The 18,395-nt window shown below is 53.3% G+C and overlaps 2 protein-coding genes across 3 annotated transcripts; one reads left to right on the top strand and one right to left on the bottom strand.

Annotated features, from left to right (window-relative positions):
• The first annotated feature begins 120 nt into the window (after positions 1 to 120).
• Positions 121 to 6,616, top strand: ZNHIT1 (zinc finger HIT-type containing 1). The gene is made up of 5 exons (XM_055561533.1): positions 121 to 276; positions 5,299 to 5,469; positions 5,935 to 6,014; positions 6,119 to 6,288; positions 6,382 to 6,616. The coding sequence occupies exons 1-5, from the start codon at positions 255 to 257 to the stop codon at positions 6,401 to 6,403; spliced, it is 465 nt and encodes a 154-aa protein (XP_055417508.1). The 5' UTR covers positions 121 to 254; the 3' UTR covers positions 6,404 to 6,616.
• Positions 6,617 to 11,270: 4,654 nt separating this feature from the next.
• Positions 11,271 to 17,967, bottom strand: CLDN15 (claudin 15). Of its 2 annotated transcripts, XM_055561532.1 has the most exons (5): positions 16,207 to 17,967; positions 13,073 to 13,237; positions 12,068 to 12,149; positions 11,874 to 11,990; positions 11,271 to 11,794 (listed from the first exon to the last, which is right to left on the bottom strand). In XM_055561532.1, the coding sequence occupies exons 1-5, from the start codon at positions 16,421 to 16,423 to the stop codon at positions 11,668 to 11,670; spliced, it is 708 nt and encodes a 235-aa protein (XP_055417507.1). In that variant the 5' UTR covers positions 16,424 to 17,967; the 3' UTR covers positions 11,271 to 11,667. The 2 variants fall into 2 exon arrangements, with proteins under 2 accessions (XP_055417507.1, XP_055417506.1); XM_055561531.1 differs by having other exon boundaries at positions 11,271 to 12,019; positions 13,073 to 13,168.
• Positions 17,968 to 18,395: the final 428 nt, after the last annotated feature.

Below are 18,395 nucleotides of genomic sequence, written 5' to 3'. Positions count from 1 at the left end.
TCTCTTTAAAATGACCCATTTCGGGGGTTCCGAAATAACACAGCTGCACCAAGGCAGGAAGTAGATTTGCCCGTAAAAAATATGGCGGAAAGCTTTCTGGTCTCCAAGGGAACACCGCGTAATTAGTCAAAAACCTGTGGGATGACTCCGCGCACGCGCAGGAGCACTCGTCGCCGGAAGTCATGATGCCCCGACCACGGCACGTGATTTAGCACGCGTGCGCAGTAGGCCCATCTTGCAGCTGTGTTGTGGAAATGGTGGAGAAGAAAACTTCGGGTAAGTGAGCTTCTGGCTGTTGGCCCACTCTCTTCCTCTCAGATTCGAACCTGGCCTAGGATTCCCTCACCCGGTTATTAGTCTCAAATCCCTCCCCCGGCGCTCGGGTACTGACAGGCCCCTAAACCCGGGGCAGCTCCCTTCTGTTCACGGTTTGTTAATGTCTGCTGCAAACCGGGCGCTGGGGATGAAGAAAGAAGAAAGATCCTTCGCATCCAAGAACTGGCTTTCTGGGAGCGGGGCAGACACGCAGATCTACCATTGCGTTTCAGAGTGATACGTGCTATGGTGGAGGGATGCAAAGCTCCTGGGCTCAGGGAGGAGTGGCATCCAGCCCAACTTCTGGGAAGGAGAGGACAGGGAAGGCTTGAAGGGAAAGAAAACGCTTGGACTGTGTCTTGAAAGTTACGGTTTCGCTCCGTGCAAGTGCGTGGGGACTCCTTCCCTGCAGCGGTAATCACACGCGCCAAGGTAGGAGAGCAAGAAAACGTAGATCGCTTAGGAAACCAAGTTCACAGTTCCCGGGCTTGTGGAGAAGAGATAGGCTGGAGGACAAGGGAAAGGTCCCCTTGAAAGGCATTATAACACTGCTGACGAGTTTAAACTCTATGGAGAGGGCAGTGAAAAGCCTTCAAGGGCTTTTAACGCAGGGGATTGACGCAAACAAATTTATCTCTTAGAAAAGGACTTAAGTGCAAAGGGTGGATTGGAGGGGCTACAGCCATGCTGTCCAGTAGAAATTTCTGAGATGTTGGGAATGTTTTTAATCAGCAATATTCAGTATGGCAGCCAATAGCCGCCTGTGACTATCGAGCACTTGAAATGCGGCTGATTAGACTGAGAAACTTAATTTAAAATTGCATGCATTTTAATGAATTACATCTTAATTAATCTACATCTAAACGAAAATAACCTCATGTGACTAGTGGCTGCTTTATTGTGTAGCACAGGTCTAGAGATTGGAAGGCCAGTTAGGAAGCTATTGAGTAATCCAGATAAAAAGTGATGAGGGTGGGAGCAATCTGCCAGATTGACTTGTAATAAATCCAGTCATGTCCTCTTAAAACCCCTCCCTGGATCTCTGTCACCCTCACCATAATCCAAGCCCAGGAAATTCCCTGGCGGTCTAGTGGAATGGACCCTTAGGACCTTTCACTGCCGAGGTCTGGGTTCAATCTTTGGTTGGGAAACTAAGATGCCACAAGCCTTGCAGCACAGCCAAAAGATAAAATATAATTCCCCAATCCAAATTCATACAGACACATAAAGGTAATATTCTTAATGGTCTGCCTGACTTCATTGAAGGGATTCCCTGGTGGCTCAGAGGTTAAAGCCTCTGCCTGCGATGCTGGAGACCTGGGTTCGATCCCTGGGTTGGGAAGATCCCCTGGGGAAGGAAATGGCAACCCACTCCAGTATTTTTGCCTGGAGAATCCCATGGACGGAGGATCCTTGTGGGCTACAGTCCACAGGGTCGCAAAGAATCGGACACGACTGAACGACTTCACTGACTTCATATCCCCTGCTCACATACTTTATAATACCAGCCATATAGAACTTTAAAAAATGTATGGAAGATACTGCAGTCTTTCATCCAGGCCTTCTCTCATCCTGGTACCAAAGTGTAAGACACCTTCCGCTCCTCCAATCAGGCTAACTTCTGTCCATCAGTCAGGTCTCAACCTAGACTTACTTTCCCCTGGAAAATCTTCCTGACTACCCCAAGACCTGGTGGCTCAGACGGTAAAGAATCTGTCTGGAATGCAGGAGACTCGGGTTCAATCCCTGTGTTGGGAAAATGCCCTGGAGAAGGAAATGGCAACCCACTCCAGTATTCTTGCCTGGAGAATTCCATGGACAGAGGAACTTGGTGGGCTATAGTCCGTAGGGTCGCAAAGAGTCAGACACAACAGATTGACTGACACACACCCTAAGAATAGGTTACGTGTTTCTGTCGTGTGTTTCATAGAACTTTGCACTTACCCGTCCTAGCGTATACTGTCCTGTACCTTGCTTGTTGATTTGATCATTTATATCCCCCACCTGATGTTAAACTCTGCTTGTATTCCCAGAACCCAGGGCACCGCCTGGTACTTGGAAGGGAGGCAGTATAGTGCAGTGATCAAGAGGATTTTTTTTTGATGCTGGGCAGTTCTGGGTTTGAATTCTGACCCAGGAGCTGCTTATTAGCTGTGTGAACTTTGGACAGGTTTCTTAACCTCTGAACTCCAGTAAACTGGGGATGATAGTGATACCTGTCTCATAGGGTTGATGTAAAGATTAAAGGATTCCATTTATGCAGAGAGATTAGTACAGTCAGACCTCAGATACGCAGGCTTGATTCTCGACCACCGTGATTAAGTGAGTATTACAATAAAGTTGAGTCACACCAATTTTTCGATTTCCCATTGCATATAAAAATTATGTTTAGTCAATTAAGTGTGCAATAGCATTTTGTCTTAAAACAATATATATGCTTTATTAAAACAATTTTTTAAAAATTTATTTGGCTGTAATGGGTCTTTGTTGTGGCATGTGGGATCTTTTATTTTTTACTTGTGGCATGTGGGATCTATTAGTAGTTCCCTGACCAGGGTTCGAACCCAGGGCCCTGTGCATTCTAAGAACAGAGTCTTAGCCACTGTCCTACCAGGGAAGTCCCTGTGTGTGCTTTAATTAAAAAATACTTTTTGCTAAAAAGCACTAGCCATCATCTAAGCCTTCAGCACATTGTAACTTTTTTTGCTGTTGGAGGGTTTTGCCTCAGTGTGGATGGCTGCTGACTGATCAGGGTGTGGTTGCTGAAGGCTCAGGGGCTGTTGCGATTGCTTAAAATAAGGCAGCGGTGACGTTTGCCACATCAATTGACTCTTCCTTTCATGAAGGATTTCTCGGTAGCCTGCAGTGCTGCTTGATTGCATTTTATCCAGAGTAGAACTTCTTCCAAAATTGGAGTTCATCCTCTCAAACTCTACCACTGCCAGGGTTTTACATCAACTAAGTTATGTAATGTTCTGAATCATTTGTTGTCGTTTCGACAATCTTTACAACATCTTCACCAGGTGTGGTTTCCATCTTAAGCACCACTTTCTTGACTCACCCATGAAAATTGTACCATAAGATTGCAGCAATTCAGTCACATCTTCAGGCCCTCTTCTAATTCTAGTTCTCTCACTATTTCCACTACATCTGCAGTTATTTCCTAAGTCATCCTTGACAGTTGAATCAGCTTCTTCCAAACTCTGGTTAGTGTTGATATTTTTTCCCTCTCCCATGAATCACAAATGTTCTTCATGGCATCTAGAATTCTGAATCCTTTCCAGGAGGTTTTCCATGGACTATGCCCAGTTCCATCAGAGGAATCATTATCTATGGTAGCAACAGCCTTATGAAATACATTTCTTAAATAATAAGACTTGAAAATCAAAGTTACTCCTTGGTTCGTGGGCTTCAGAATAGTTATTGTGGCATGAAAACAACATTGATTTTGTTGTACATCTCCATTAGAGCTCTTGAGTGACTGGGTACATTGTCAATGAGCATTAATACTTTGAAAGGCATCTTTTCTCCTGGGAAGTGGGTATCAACAGTAGGCTTCAGATATTCAGTGAACTATGTTATAAACAAATGTGCTGTCATCCAGGCTTTGTTGTTCCATTTTTATAGAGTAAAGGCAGAGTAGATCTAGCCTAATTCTTAAGGGCCTAGAATTTTCAGACTGGTAAATGAGCACTGTCCTCAACTTAAAGTCATCAGCCACATCTTGGCCCTAACAAGAGAGCCAGCCTATCCTTTGAAGCTTTGAAGTCTGGATGGACTTCTCCTCTCTAGCTAGGAAAGTCCTGGATGGCCTCTTCGAATAGAAGGCAGTTTTGTCTACACTGAAAGTCTATTGTTTAATGTAGCCACCTTCATTAATTGTCTTAGCTAGCTCTTCTGATTTTTCTTCTTTTGGCCAGACCATGCAGCATCCAGGATCTTAGTTCCCCAACTTGGGATCAAACCTGGGCACACAGCACTGAAAGCATAGAGTTCTAACCTCTGGAGCACCAGGGAACTCCCTTAGCTCGTTCTTGCTGTAGCTTCTATATCAGCACTTACTGCATCACTTTGCACTTTTATGTTATGGCGACTGCTTCTTTCCTTAAACCTCACAAACCAACTTCTGCTAGCTTGGGACAGCTGACTAGTGGAGCAACCAGAACTCACACCCATTTATCAATTACATTAGCTGTCCTGAGTGTGACTGGTTCCCGTAGAGTGGGAGTTGGTTTGCTGGGGGTGAGTTTGGAGTGGAAGGGAGGTAGGGAAATAAAACATCGCATGGACTGCGCTCTCACAGCAGAGTGGCTGTGAAGTTAGACACATGAGAATTCAGCAGGTTTTGCTATGGAGGGGAGAGTACCAGTTGAGTGGGGGATGGGGAGTGTTGAAGATGCAAGGGACAGGAAGACTTGAACTCAGAGTGAAGGATTTGGGTTTAGCAGTGGGACTTGTGGGTGCATCCACTTGGAATGGAGGGAGACGGGGGTACCCATGCAGTTATGATTGAGGGTGGGCTGATGGAATAGCATCTCTCCATGGCGGCTTGTCCTTTGAGGTGGGAAGTAAGATTGCTGTGCGTAAAGGCTGAGTGCATCAAGGTCCCAGTGGCGCCTGGGAAACCCAAGTGCACTGTGGTCTCCACCGGCACAGTTGTGTGGTTTCTGCCAGCAACGAGAGGTCTCCAGGAGACATTTCACTGCCCAGGTCTGGGATTGGGAGGAAAGGATGGGGCCAAAAGAATGGAAACCAGGCATGAATGAGTGAAACAGCAGTCTTAGGTGGCTGAGAAGGAAGCAGCCAGAATGGGCGATATATTGGGAGGAGATCCAGGGGCCAAGGGTTTGGCGACTAGGGTGAGATCAGAGAACTGTGGCTCCCACCCCCTGGACATCTTCCATCCACCCACGGCCCAGAGCCGAGGCTGCCCAGCGTCTCTTTTCTCTGCCCCCGTAACTGTTGTGGCCCCATCCCATCTAGTTCGCTCCCAGGACCCTGGACAGCGGCGGGTGCTGGACCGGGCAGCCCGGCAGCGCCGCATCAACAGGCAGCTTGAGGCCTTGGAGAATGACAACTTCCAGGACGACCCCCACGCGGGCCTCCCCCAGCTGGGCAAGCGGCTGCCTCAGTTTGATGACGATGCAGACACTGGTGAGGCCGGTGGAGGAGGAAGGGGGTGCCGCGGGGGGCAGTGGAGGTGGGGGCTGGGAGGCAAGGCTGCAGGAAGAGGGAAGAGCCTGGCTGGGTCAGGGTTGTGTAAGGATGTCGGGCTGGGGGATGGATGGCCTGCGAGCTCCTTTGGCTCCCTTGAGCCAAGCCCTGTCCCAGTCTCTGCCTCAGTTTCCTTTCCTGTGTGTAGAATAAAGAAGCCAGGGCAGATGAGCCCTTGAGATCGCTTCCGGCCCTGACATGGAGCTCTAGGTATCAGGAGTGTGGAGATGCAGGAAGGCTCGGGTTGGAGAAGTGGAGGCGGGGAAGGATGGTAGAGAGAGGCCAGCTTAGAACCTGGCAGACACCTGGGCAGGGAAGGGACACGGGGGCATTGGGAACAGTGGGGCAGAGAAGCCCGTGTCTTCCTGGGTGAGGGCCAAGTAACTCATCGCCCTTGACGTCTAGGAAAGAAAAAGAAGAAAACACGAGGTGATCATTTTAAACTCCGCTTCCGAAAAAACTTTCAGGCCTTGCTGGAGGAGCAGGTGAGAGGAGCTGGCAGGGAGGACCCCACGGGGCAGGGATGCACCTGCTGGGATCCCTGGGTGGGCGGAGCAGTCAGAGCTGGCCCGCCCCCTTGTCTCTGCAGAACCTGAGTGTGGCCGAGGGCCCTAACTACCTGACGGCCTGTGCGGGACCCCCGTCCCGGCCCCAGCGCCCCTTCTGTGCTGTCTGCGGCTTCCCCTCCCCCTACACCTGTGTCAGCTGCGGTGCCCGGTACTGCACTGTGCGCTGTCTGGGCACCCACCAGGAGACCAGGTGAGAGGGGCCTCCCCCCGGCCCACACCCTCCCCCTCCTCCCTCCAGCAGCCTAGGGACCCTCTGCTCATCCAGGGCTTCCTCTGCCCACAGGTGCCTGAAGTGGACTGTGTGACCCTGGGCATCCCCAGAGAGGAAGGCCCTGTGCATCGCCCAGCCTTGGAGAGAGCGTCACCGAAGGAAAAGACGCTCCTCCTGGACCAGGAGGGCAGCCCAGCAAAGCCCATGTCCTGTCCTCCAGGGAGACCAGCCTCGCTTCCAGGGCCGGAGGCAGGGTGGTGCCTGAGCCCTCGGAGTGCAATTGTAATAAAAGGTCCCGAGCGAGGAAGAGCCTGCCCAGGTGGTTCTGTGGGATTTTGCAGGTGAGGCTGGTGGGTCCCTTGTTTCTTGAACTCACTGCTCTGTGTCTTTTCCTCCTACCTGTCAATCACTCCTCCTACCGTCAGCCCCTCTGGGTCCCTGACCAAGGAAGATGCTGTCCTAGTCTTCTGCCACCCCTATGTCGTTGCTTTTCTTGGCTGCTACTTTTTGTTGCTTTTTTGGTTATTGATCTAGTTTTTTTTTTTTTTTTGCATTTTGTTTCTCTAGTTCTTCTGAGTGTATTTTGAGTCCCAGGACTGGTGATGGGGAAGTGGAGTGAGGGCTGGGGACGGGAATGTAGAAGGGTAACACAGAAGGAGCCAGCCCTGTCTTTGTCTCTGATTCTTACCCAAAGGGGAGAGACTGGGTCCTTGTCCTTGGTGCCGCCCATCTGAGTTGTCCTTAGGAAGCCCGAATTATCATGGACTGTGGTGTGTGAAATTATTAGTAGTAGAGAAAACCCAGACATTTCTGGGAAGCTTCAGGGAGTTCTTAGTACAGAGGCCTCTGTTCTTGGTGACCCTGATGCTATTAATATAACATTGTGGCACTAGAGCTTCTTACACCCACACCTTCTCTAAGTGGATTATAAGCCATGAGCTCGAAAATGCCTTGGAGTTGCTGTCTTGAGGCTCAGTACCTTGTTGCAACATAGCAAAGCAGATGCATAGGAAAGACCTGTGACACAGGTGATTTCAATAAGGTAGTCATGCGATCCAGCCAGGCTGGTGTCAGGGGCCTTCCTAGGCTCTTCTCCCCACTTTTGGGGACTTCCTTGTGGTTGGACTTTCTCACCAGGTGTTGCCAGTCTCTCCCTGGGAAGTTGCTTGCTCTTTCTTCTGGAGACTGGTGGTTGGGCAAGTAGTGTTGGGTGACAGCGTCGTGCTGAATGGTGGTAAGGACAGGGTTTAAGAGACAGTCCTCAGCATGGTGGTTTTCAGAAAAGGCTGTAAAATTTTTTACTATCCTTCAAGCATCAAAAAGTGGCTGCTGGTCCCCTTCCCCTGGGATCTGGTCAGACTTACGACTGCTTGGCCCAGTAGACAATGGTAGAAGAGTGATCATGGGACATGAAAGGCCAGGTGGTAAAAGGCAGTGCAGCTTCTGCCCTGTCCCTCAATACTTGCCTTTGGAGCCCTCGGCTGCTTTGTAAGAAATCCAGCCGTCCTGAAGCCACCATGCTGTGAGGAAGCCCCCTGTGTGCAGGTCCTCCCGTTGACAGGTCCAGGTGAGCAAGCCTTCAAGCCTTCCCAGCCCAGGCTTCCATCATAGGAGTGAAGCTGCTTCCTGATGATTCCAAACCCCAGACATCAAGTCACCCTCACCCATTTGAGTCTTCCTAGCTGTGTCCTCAACCTCTTGGAGCAGACACTGGCCATCTCTGCTCTAAATTCCTGACCTACAGGATCCATGTGTATAGTAAAACGGTTTATGCTTTTGAGCCTTGGGATGGTTGGTTGGATAGCAATAGTAACTGGGACATCAGGAATTCAGTCTACTGGCTGCTGACTCTTTGGTCTAGATTAATTATCTTGCTCTCATCCAGGGAAACCTCCCTGGATCCTAACCTTTCTATTTTCCTCTCCTCCAAGAAGTGCACTCAAGAAAGAAAATAGAGGGAATTTCCTGGTGATCCAGTGGTTAGGGCTCGGCACTTTCACTCTGCTGGGCCCCAGGTTTGATCCCTGGTTAGGGAACTAAGATCCCACAAGCTGCACGGTGTGACCAAAAAAAAAGACAAGACTATTTCTTGGCTGAGGAACACCTCCTGTGCTTCACTGTGATCACCTGCTTCGGATTTCCTGTTGGATTGCTGCTGAGTCGGCACAGTCTCCTTGGTTTATTTCCTAAGTGTACTGATATTTTGTTCCGCGTGGTATAAGATTTGTCTACTCTGACACACTCAGTCTTCCTCTGCTGGCCTTGATAGGATCCCAGGGGCCTCCTCATGTTGACTGGTTCTACAAGTCATTTATTGATCTTTTCTAGGAAGGATCTCCAGACCCTCATTTAAAACTATAATTCCTCAAGGAAAATCTTGAGCAGTTTTTGCCAGCTTCCTATGTACTAGTGGAGACTTGGTCCCCAGCTTGGGAAACACCTGGGTCTTTGGGAAATCCCTGCTGGCTCAGATGGTAAAGAATGTGCCTGAAATGTGGGTGATCCCTGGTCAGAAAGATCCCCTGGAGAAGGAAACAGCTACCCGTGCCAGTAGTCTTGCCTGGGAAATCCCCTGGGACAGAGAGCCTGGTGGGCCACAGTCCATGGGGCCACAAATGGTTGAACACAACTGAGCGACTAACACTTTCACTGCGCTGTACTACTAATTATTAGTGCTGCTTACAAGGTTGGACAGATCACTTTGCCTCTCCAACTCTGTTACAGCCACCTCCCAAAAATCAGAGACTCCCAAAAAACTAGAGACTGTACCAGGTGCAGTGCCTGGTATTCCGTGAGTGCTCAGCTATTGACTTCATTGCCCAAGACCTAAGCAGTTTGTTGTTGAGTTTTTTTGTAGCCAGTTCCTCAGAAATCAGAGGCTTCTTGGAATAAGCAGCCGTAGCACCTTGCCCATTACATGGTAACTAGCTGTCTGCATTTCTGTCTGCTCCCAGCCTGTGAGTTCTCTGAGGGCAGGGAACTCAACAGATCTTGCTTCTGTAGCTTCTAGCAAAGAAGAAAATAATGTTAAAAAGGGTTAAAAAGTAGTTCAATAGTCCTTTATAGCCATGTGACCCTGCTTGATGGACAAAGAAACCAAAACTTAACCCCATGGTCATATGAAGGCACGCAGTCAAGGCTTGAATGTGAAACTTGGCTCAGGTTGGTTTTCCTGAAAGGGGTAAGGGGTGAGAAGAGGCAGGTCAGCATCACATGGCCCAGGGCCTGTCCTGTAGGTTGTTACACTGAGGGCCTGCGTGAAACCCGCTTCCCAGTGTCTATGTTTCTGTACAGTCCCTTCCACATGGACTTTGGACTTGGCCTGGGGACAGCCACAAATGGTATGAAAGCCGAGTGTTGGGGGGAAGGGGCAGGGATAGGCCAGGGAACCCTTTATGTAGGGAATAGCACGGAAAGCATGTGTTCTGGGTGCAGCCCAGTAGGAAGCCCTGATTCGAATGTGTGTATCCATGTGAGCAGTCCAGCTTGCTGGGAGACCACGGATGTATGGAGGAATAGTAAGAAATGGGGATAGAAAGGCAAGCTAGGGACTTACCTGGTGGGTCAGAGGTTAATAATCTGCCTGCCAATGCTGGGGACGAAGGTTCAATCCCTGGTCGGGGAACTAACATCCCACATGCTGAAGGGCAATTAAGGTGGTGTACCACAACTGGAGAGAACCCAACTTGCTGCAATAAAGAGCCCACGAGTGTGGAGTGTGGCAACTAAGACCCGATGCAGCCAAATTAATTTTTTTTAAACAGTTGGGCTAGGGCCAGGCAGCGTGCCAAGGTGTAATTGTCTTTTTTTCCTGCGGCACTAGGGTGCTGCCAGGGCAGGATGATGAATAGGGAGAAATGGGAACTGGGTCACAAAGCTCACTTAGGGGGGTTCTCTAACATTAGTCTGGGGATGAGCGCTGGACCCAACACCAGGCGGGACAAGGGGGAGAACTAGGTGGAAGTGGAAAGCTCTATGGAGAATTGATAGGATTTGGCTGCCAGCTGAGGGGAGGTGGTGAAGAGGAAGTGAAGGGAGCAGCCAGAGAGGACTGAGGTGGTCAATCTGTGAGACTCAAGAGTTTGGCCTGGCAGAAACTGATTTTGGGGGAAAGTGATGAATTCACCCAGCCTGGTGACAACACTCGAGGGCTGCACGACTTCTGAAGCTCAGGAGAGGGCCCAGTTAGAATGCAGGTGTGGGAGGGCTCTACATCCCAGGAGAAAGTCAGTGCAGGTGAGCAGGTGGGATCAAAGGAAGGTCAAGTGCCACGCCTCCAAGGGACTCGTTGCTGTATGGAGCACGATGGGATGGGTGCCAGGGCAGACCCTGCTCTCTGTTCCTAACACTGGATGCCAGGCTTCTTTCCCTCAGCCTCAGTTTCCTGCCCTAAGTGTGTACTGGCTCTGCTCAGTGCTGGACGGGCCTGTGCCAAGCATGCCCACGGCACTGTAGCCATGTCTGAGCTGGATACCGTTCAGTCTCACACACACACACACACCACCAATACACAGGCCTCTGAACAGACCTCCAGTGCCTTTTCTGGAAGTTATTGAACCATCCCCAGAAAAATGTACTTGCTCCAGGCCTGGCTGACTTGACACCATTTCAAAGGGCTTGTCAACTTCTGATATCCACTCTCAGGTCCAGGTAAAGAAACTCTAGACCAATCATCTCCTCATACAGCTGTGAGAAAGGTCCAGAGTAAAAGGATTGACTTGTTATCAGTCTGGCCAGAGGGTATCTGCTATTCCGGTCCTTATCTGCTGCTTATTGGGCCTTATCAGTAGTTGTGAGAATGCCACACTCTACAAACTACTTGCAACTCCTTTCCTCCTTTGCCAGATGGGGCAGTCCAAAGGCAGTGGACAGGTGACAGCCTGGGGTCCAGGAACTGAAGTGACCCTGGATGCCGCCTCAGCCACCCCTTGCTGGGTCAACTGCCTCATGACACCTTCAACCCCAGAACAGTTCACAAGTTTATTTATGCATGAATTTATACAGACTGCAAACACTCGGGGACGCCTCCACCCTCTTAACGGCCCGGAACCTAGACTCAGAAGGTTAAGAGAGCCCAGCCTCAGAGGCCAGAGATGAGTTCTCAGGAGGCCGATTGTTGGCCGCAGAGGATCTGGAGAACCAGAGGAAAGAGGCGTAGCCAGGGCGGAGCTCCCATGAGAAGGCAGGGCCTGAGGCCAGAGCTGGGTGTGGCTTCCGGGCAGGGGGCGGAGCCTGAAGCGTGGCTTGGCCCTGAACTTGATAACCTGGAGCAGGGGCCCGCGCCCGCAGCCCCGGTATTCCAGGGATCCCTCTCCACTGGGGGCAGTGGAAAGGGAATGGGTCCACAGGCCCGGCTGTCTACACGTAAGCGTTCTTCCCGTACTTGCCAAAGCTGCTGTCGCCCTCTTCATCCGACGCTGCGGCGGGCAGGCGGGCAGTGAGGCTTGCGGCCGGTATCACGGGGGCCTTGTAGGGAAGCTGGACGCTGGCGGAGGAGAGAACCTGGTCATAGGGAGGTGCGGCCCTCGCCCTGCACTCCGCCCCCGCGGCGCGCCCTCCCTTACCCGGTGGCGGGGTCCCGGTCCCGAGAGCAGCAGCAGTTGGAGAAGAGGCAGATGCCGCCCAGGATGGCAAGCAGGCAGGCGCTCCAGCCCAAGTAGAGGGCAGGGCCCAGCTCGTACCTGGGGACGAGGACGATGAGCAGGCGGAGCTAGCTCAGGAGTCGCACTGAGACCCACCCGCTGTCCCCCACACTCACTTGGTTCCGGCGTACAAGGGGTCGAAGAAGTCCCTGGTGATGTTGAAGGCGTACCAGGAGACGGCCACCATCCCGCAGATACCTGGGGGAGGAACCAGAGAACCTAGCTAGGCCTGGCGGAGGAAGGGGCGGCCCAGAAAAAGGACATGGGCATCAAGTCCAAGAGCAAGCTTCATCGGATCCCTTTCATTTCCTCTCGCCGCAGGCTGCTCCATCCAGCACCCAGGACACACTGCAGCCCATCTTTCTTGTCTAGTATCCCACTCTATTCCTCAGCCCCTCTTCCCTGTTTATCCCACACCTGCCCTGTCCCTCCTACCTCTAGTGCCTGGACCACAGTTTCCGCACTAGGAATCTGCTCTAGTTCCTATCCATCTTCAAAAGCCCAAGCAGTCTTCCCTGATCAGCCCTGCCTGTGCTGACACCCCTTTCCTGGGTCTTACGGCTCAGTGCATGAAGGCCAGCCAGGCCCCTGGACTACTGGTCCAGCCTGGCCGCCCCCTGGGGCTGTGTCTTCCAGTAAGCCACCTGGCTTCTCTGAGCCTATGTCCACATCTGGAGAACAGGACAAGACCTGCCCTATCTCACAGGCGTGTTGTGAGGGGATGTGCACAGATACGTTTTGCAAATTGAAAAGGGATGGCAAGTCTTGTGGTACTGTTATTGTGCACAGTGTGTGTGTGCGTTCGTGCACGTCCTAGCTCTGATCTTCCCAGCCAGACTGTAAGCTCTGGAGGGCAGAAACGCTCACCTTTGGAGTCCCTCCCACACCTCGCTCATGCCTGGCTCCTAGTGCAGGCTCAAGAAACATTGCTGATGGACTGATTTGTAACCAAGGGATTTGGCGAGTATGGGTGAGGGTGGGTGAGCAGGGAGAGGGGTCAGGTGTCAATGCAAAGGGGAAGGTGAGGCAACCCTGGGGTCTGGGTTGCCCACCCCACCCCCACTGCAGTACCATCCCCTCCCACTGCAGCGCAGGGTCCACCCATGACTTTCCCCGATTACCAGCCAGGATGTGTAGGGCTCCTGCAGTGGCCGCCAGCTTGGTTTTTCTGGAGAGCTCCAGGCCCCCAATGTTCGTGCAGCGCAGTCCCACCATGCCTAGGAAGAGGCCCAGGAAGCCCAGGAGGATGGCGGTGATCATGAGCGCCCGGCAGGCCTGGATGTACCCTGGGGAGGCGGGGCGCAGCCATGGGTCCCAGAGCCGGCCCTTTCCCCTCCACCTGCTCTCTAGCCTGTGACAGAGTTAGCCCCTAATGTAACCTGCTCAGGTCTCAGTCCCTAGAAGCCCTCAAGTCCTCTCCTTCCCCTTCGGGCCCCATCAGTCTCAGGGGTCAGCCTGAGGGGTCACTCCCCCTCCTTCCCAGGAGCTCACCTCCACACCCCTCGACCCTCCAGGTGCACTTCGCCTCTGCCTCTGTTACAAGGCTTCTGCTCAGTGCCACTTAGACACTTTGGCTAATAATGCTTTGTCCTGGGGTGATACTCTTTTTGCAGGATTTTTTTTTTTTTTTTTAATTTTTGGCCACACTACTTGGCATGTAGGATCTTTGTTCCCCAACCAGGGATCGAACCTGGCGACCCTCTGTGGTGGAAGCACGGAACCTCAACCATTGGACCACCAGGGAAGTCCCTGCATCGTAGGGTATTCAGCAGCATCCTTGCCCTCTTGCCCACTAGACGTCAATAGCAGTCCCCCTAGACAGGACAATCAAAATCTCTAGACGTTGTCAAAAAACTACCACTAGTTGAGAACCACCATGGGGTCGCTAAGAGTAGGACACGACTGAGTGACTTCACTTTCACTTTTCACTTTCATGCATTGGAGAAGGAAATGGCAGCCCACTCCAGTGTTCTTGCCTGGAGAATCCCAGGGACGGGGGAGCCTGGTGGGCTGCCGTCTATGGGGTCGCACAGAGTCGGAAACGACTGAAGTGACTTAGCATAGCATGCTCTGCTGGGTGTTACAGACACTACACTCTGTGAGCACCCCTCCCCTGGCTCACATCTGGGAGGTCCCATTTAATGCCCAGCACAGTGCCTGACATCCTGAACCGAGCCTCTTCCTGGAGTGACCGATAGGGGGCAGCAGTGGCAGCTTCTAATCTGGAAGGTGGGATACCTGGGCCTAGGAGGGGTGTGAGGCAAATCTAGCTCATATGCTCCTTCCTCAGAGCTGAAGGAAACAGCTGCTCCCTTTCTGGGCCCCCTTCCTCCTCCTAGGTCTTCAACAGTTGCCAAGCACTCCCAAGGACCTTGCACCCCTTCCCTGGGTGGGGCAGTGCCACCCGTGTTGAAGGGGAAAGGCTGGGCCCCTGCCAGGAAGATGTGAAGTGGCCCAGGGTTGGGGGGCAGGGAGGAGGGGCAAAGTTCCCTGGGAGCATTTTCTCCTTCCCCGTCATTTCCTCTGGAGTTCCCCCAGCCTCTCCCCCTACTTATCCATCCACCCACCCACCCATCCCCAACCTGGGCAGACCAGCTCCTGATCCCCAGGGAGCTCTTGTAGATAAGGAGACATTATTGAAGGGCCCATAAGCAGCTGCGTGGCTGCAGCGTGAATAAGTGACAGGACCCCTCCCAGGACCAGAACCAGCCTGGGAACGAAGTATCGGCTGGCTCTGAATTCCAGACCCCCAGCCACCTGGGTGGCTCAGGGCAGGTCACCATGCAGTTTTCCTGCTTCTGGAAGATGAGGTCATTAATGCTGCCAGTGGCGGGGCTGTAAACAGCACTGAAATGGTGCGCGTGAAGCACTAATGATGCCTGGAACCTCAACCTGATCCCTGGACAGCTGAGTGCTCTCTGCCCTCCCCGCTTGGCTCGCTCACCCTTGCATCTCCGTCTTTCATTGTCTTCTGTGCACACTCATGAGAGGTTTCTAGCAGCAGTCCCAGTGGGGACCCTCCTCACACCACACTGCTGAGCGGCTGCAGCCAATGTCCCTCCTCCCCACCCACCATTCTGGTGTCTGATCCTGGTGTCTGACCCAGATTGTACTCAGCTTTCATAGAAGTTTTGTTTTGTTTTGTTTTGTTTTGGGGGGGGGGAGGGGGTGTGTGTCCTGGATGGGATGAGAGCGTGAAGCCCCTGTAGCTGCCTCAGGAGACCCTTCGAATAGTAGGGGCAGGGGAGACCCACCCAGACTCCCTAGCGGCTCATAGCATCTCTGATACTTGGGGAGGCAGTTTCCTGGCATGCTGGCCTCAGCTCCTTCCCCTGCCACCTGGCCGCTGCAGCTGGGGGACCTGGAAGGGCACGATGGCTCCAGCAACCCCAGTGAGGGTGCGGGAGCTGCAGGGCACTGGGTTCCTGGTCATCCCCTCATGGCCTGGCGAGGGGCCGACTGAAGGACTCCCTAGGTGGGGGAGTGATGGGTACTGCTCACAACGTGAGCTCCAGCCACCAGGGAGGACCTTTTGGGGCCAAAAGAGCTGTAGGCTCCAGCCCACTAACAACCCCAAACACATATGCACACACAGCCCTGACTACAGTGGGTACTGAGACGGGCAAGAGGACTCCATTTAAAACAGCCTTCTAGAGCTCGCCGTGGCAGTGAGACCAATGCCCCAGTGCAAGCCTGGTGCAGATATTGAGACTTCTAAGTATCTCAACCCCCAGGAATCCCAGATGGGGCTTCCTTTTCACCCCACGAGCCCCAGCACTCTCACCCCAAAACTAAAGTGCTGGATTTGATTGAGTGAACATAGACGCCAACCTCACGTTAACATTTTCTGCACATTTCATCTCACATGATCCTCATGACCACCCAGTGAACCAGTGCTATTCTGACCCAAGTCTTAACAGATGGGCCAAATGAAGCTCCTTTTATCAGGCCTGAGGCACGGAGCAGGTCCACGGCAGGTGCTGGGGCCGGCACTCGAGACCCGGTGCCCGCACTTGTAGCCACAAAGACAGAGGGTCACGCTAGAGCAGGGGGCCACATGTGGCACGGCCTCTGCCACAGTTCCAGACAGAGAGATGCCCCCAGCACTCCTGGCTGCAAGAAGGTTTCCTCACTGCATCTGGCTTCCCTTGGCTATATGGCGCCCAAGGTCCGACCACAGGCAGCGCCCACCCTCCCTGGGGTCTCTCCAGCCTCCCACCTCCCTCTGCTCCCTTCGGCTCTCCCCAGCCCGTACCGGAGAGGGCCAGCATGGACGGGAACTCCCAGCAGTTGTGGACTCCCATGGAGTCGGTGGCACAGCTGTACCAGAGGTTCTCGAAGATGGTGTTGGTGGTGATGACATTCCCATGCACGGTGGACACTCGCCAGCTGCTGTGTGCCAGAGTCACCCCCAGCATCAGCAGCCCCACGGCTGTGAGGAAGAAGCCGAAGATCTCCACAGCCACCGGCATGGTGGGACACAGGCCCCAGGGGGAGCCCGCGGCCCCAGAGAGGGGGAGGGGCTGGGCCCCGGGGGATCTGAGGGGGCTTTGGCCAAGGAGGGTGGTTCAGGCAGGCTAGGGAAAGACAGGGAGGCAGGCTGCAGCCTCGGCCTCTTCCGTGGCCCAGGTCCGGCTCTGGTTTGTCTCCTGCCCTCTCCCCTGGTCTCTTCGCTTCCCCGCAGGTCCGTCAGAGGAATGAGCCAAGCGCGCACGGCAGCTGTTGACGAGATGGAGGGAATAAACGAAACGGGCCAAAAGTCCACCCCCTCCCCCCTGGCCTCTGGGCTGCCCTGGGCTCCCCGCCCCTCGAGGGTGGGGGGAGAGGACTTACCCGGGAGTGACTAACGGACACGCCGCCAAGGAGGGGCTCCCATGGGAGGCACTGGGAGCCAAGGGGAAGCGTCGGCTTCTGACTCAGCTTTCATCGGGGGCCAAAGAATGGAGTAAGAGGGGCAAGGAAAGAGGGAGCGGCTGAGAGGCAAGAGACCGAGACTGAACACAGAGAGGTCCCCTGCACCTTTCGGTGGGGAAGGATCAAGGCAGCTGAGCCACCCTCCCTGAATGCTGGTGAGAACAGCTCAAGAAACGCAAAGACCTCGGGGTTGAGTCTCCAAGGAAGAGTAAGGTTGAATGAGGGAATGGGAAATCTGGGGGAACCCATGGCTCTGGAATCCAACCAACCGGGATTCAAACCAGGTCCTATCCTGTACCAAAGCGACACGGGCATGAAGTCGGAGCCCCTTGAGCTTGTTTCTGCTTCCATGAACTAGAACTATTACTCCTCATTTCGTAGGTTCTGTTAAGAATTGTGACCACAGATCAAAGCTCCTTGCAAGTATGAACTGCTCAGTACCTGGTGAATGCCCTGGGTGTCCAAGGCCCAGGTTGAGGCAACCAGGGATTGTTCTCGTCCAAACTTCCAACTTCCTGAACTTGAATTTCTCCCCTTGTTGGGTTGATCTTTGACTCTCGGCAAAAAGCTTGATCTTGCTGCCAAAGGGGCCCTAAGTGGGATAAATCACAAGCCCAGGACATGATCCTCTGATAATCTAAGCAGCTCAGAGTTATCAGAACCGTCACCGGCTCTACTAATTATGACAGATTAGAAACCTCCGGGTCCCCACCCCAAGCCAACGCTGAGCACCTGTCCTGGCAGAGATGGTCTCATTTCCCACCCCGAGGCCACAGCTGGGACAGCTCCGGTTCTCTTCTGGCGGGGGTGGCTGGGGCTCAGTTCCAAGGGGCCCATTCTACACCCAGGCAGTCACACGGGACATCACTGTGCTGAGATGCAATCCCCATCCTCCTCCCTGTGCCAGGCTCCTCCATGCTGCCCACAGGTGCCTCCTCCCCTGTCCCCCCAGCGGGGATAAGGAATGAGAGGTATGAAGTGAAGCAAGACAGGCCCAGGCTGAGCCTGGCACAGGGTGACGGGTGTGAGGCCAAGTGGGCTGGGTGGAGACTGGGTCCCGACCTTCCTCTGCAACTGGGATGTCCCAGGTTCCTGACCTCTTCCATGACCTCTGCCAACTCCATGCCAAATGCCCATTTCCTCCCCCCCACCCCGCCCCCGGCAGCCCCCCACCCCCACCCCTTAAGGAGAGGGACAGGGAGGAGGAAGGGGAGGACGCAGGACAAAGGGAGGGAAGGGCGGAGGTTTTGGAGGAAGCTGAGTGGGGCCTCCCTGGTGTGGAAAACTCCATGCTGAGAGGCAGCTAAGTGGGTCAGAGGAGACATCAGTCTCGCCTGTCCCTTCAGCTCTGCCCTTCCCGCCTCTGGTCACTGTTTTTTGTCAGGATTCTAAGGCCATGCAAAGGCCACGTCCCTATGCTGGCCTGCCACTGCTCAAGGACATGGCTAGTGGTGGGGAAAGGAAGGAAGGGTGTGGGGTCTGGGCAGCTTGGTGGACAAAGGAGAACCCCACAGCAGCCTCCGGGGTAGG

This window comes from Bubalus kerabau, chromosome 23 (assembly GCF_029407905.1).
Source record: "Bubalus kerabau isolate K-KA32 ecotype Philippines breed swamp buffalo chromosome 23, PCC_UOA_SB_1v2, whole genome shotgun sequence".
Taxonomy (NCBI): Eukaryota; Metazoa; Chordata; class Mammalia; order Artiodactyla; family Bovidae; genus Bubalus; species Bubalus kerabau.
Note: the sequence above shows the minus strand (reverse complement) of the source record. Positions and strands in the feature narration are given on the sequence as shown.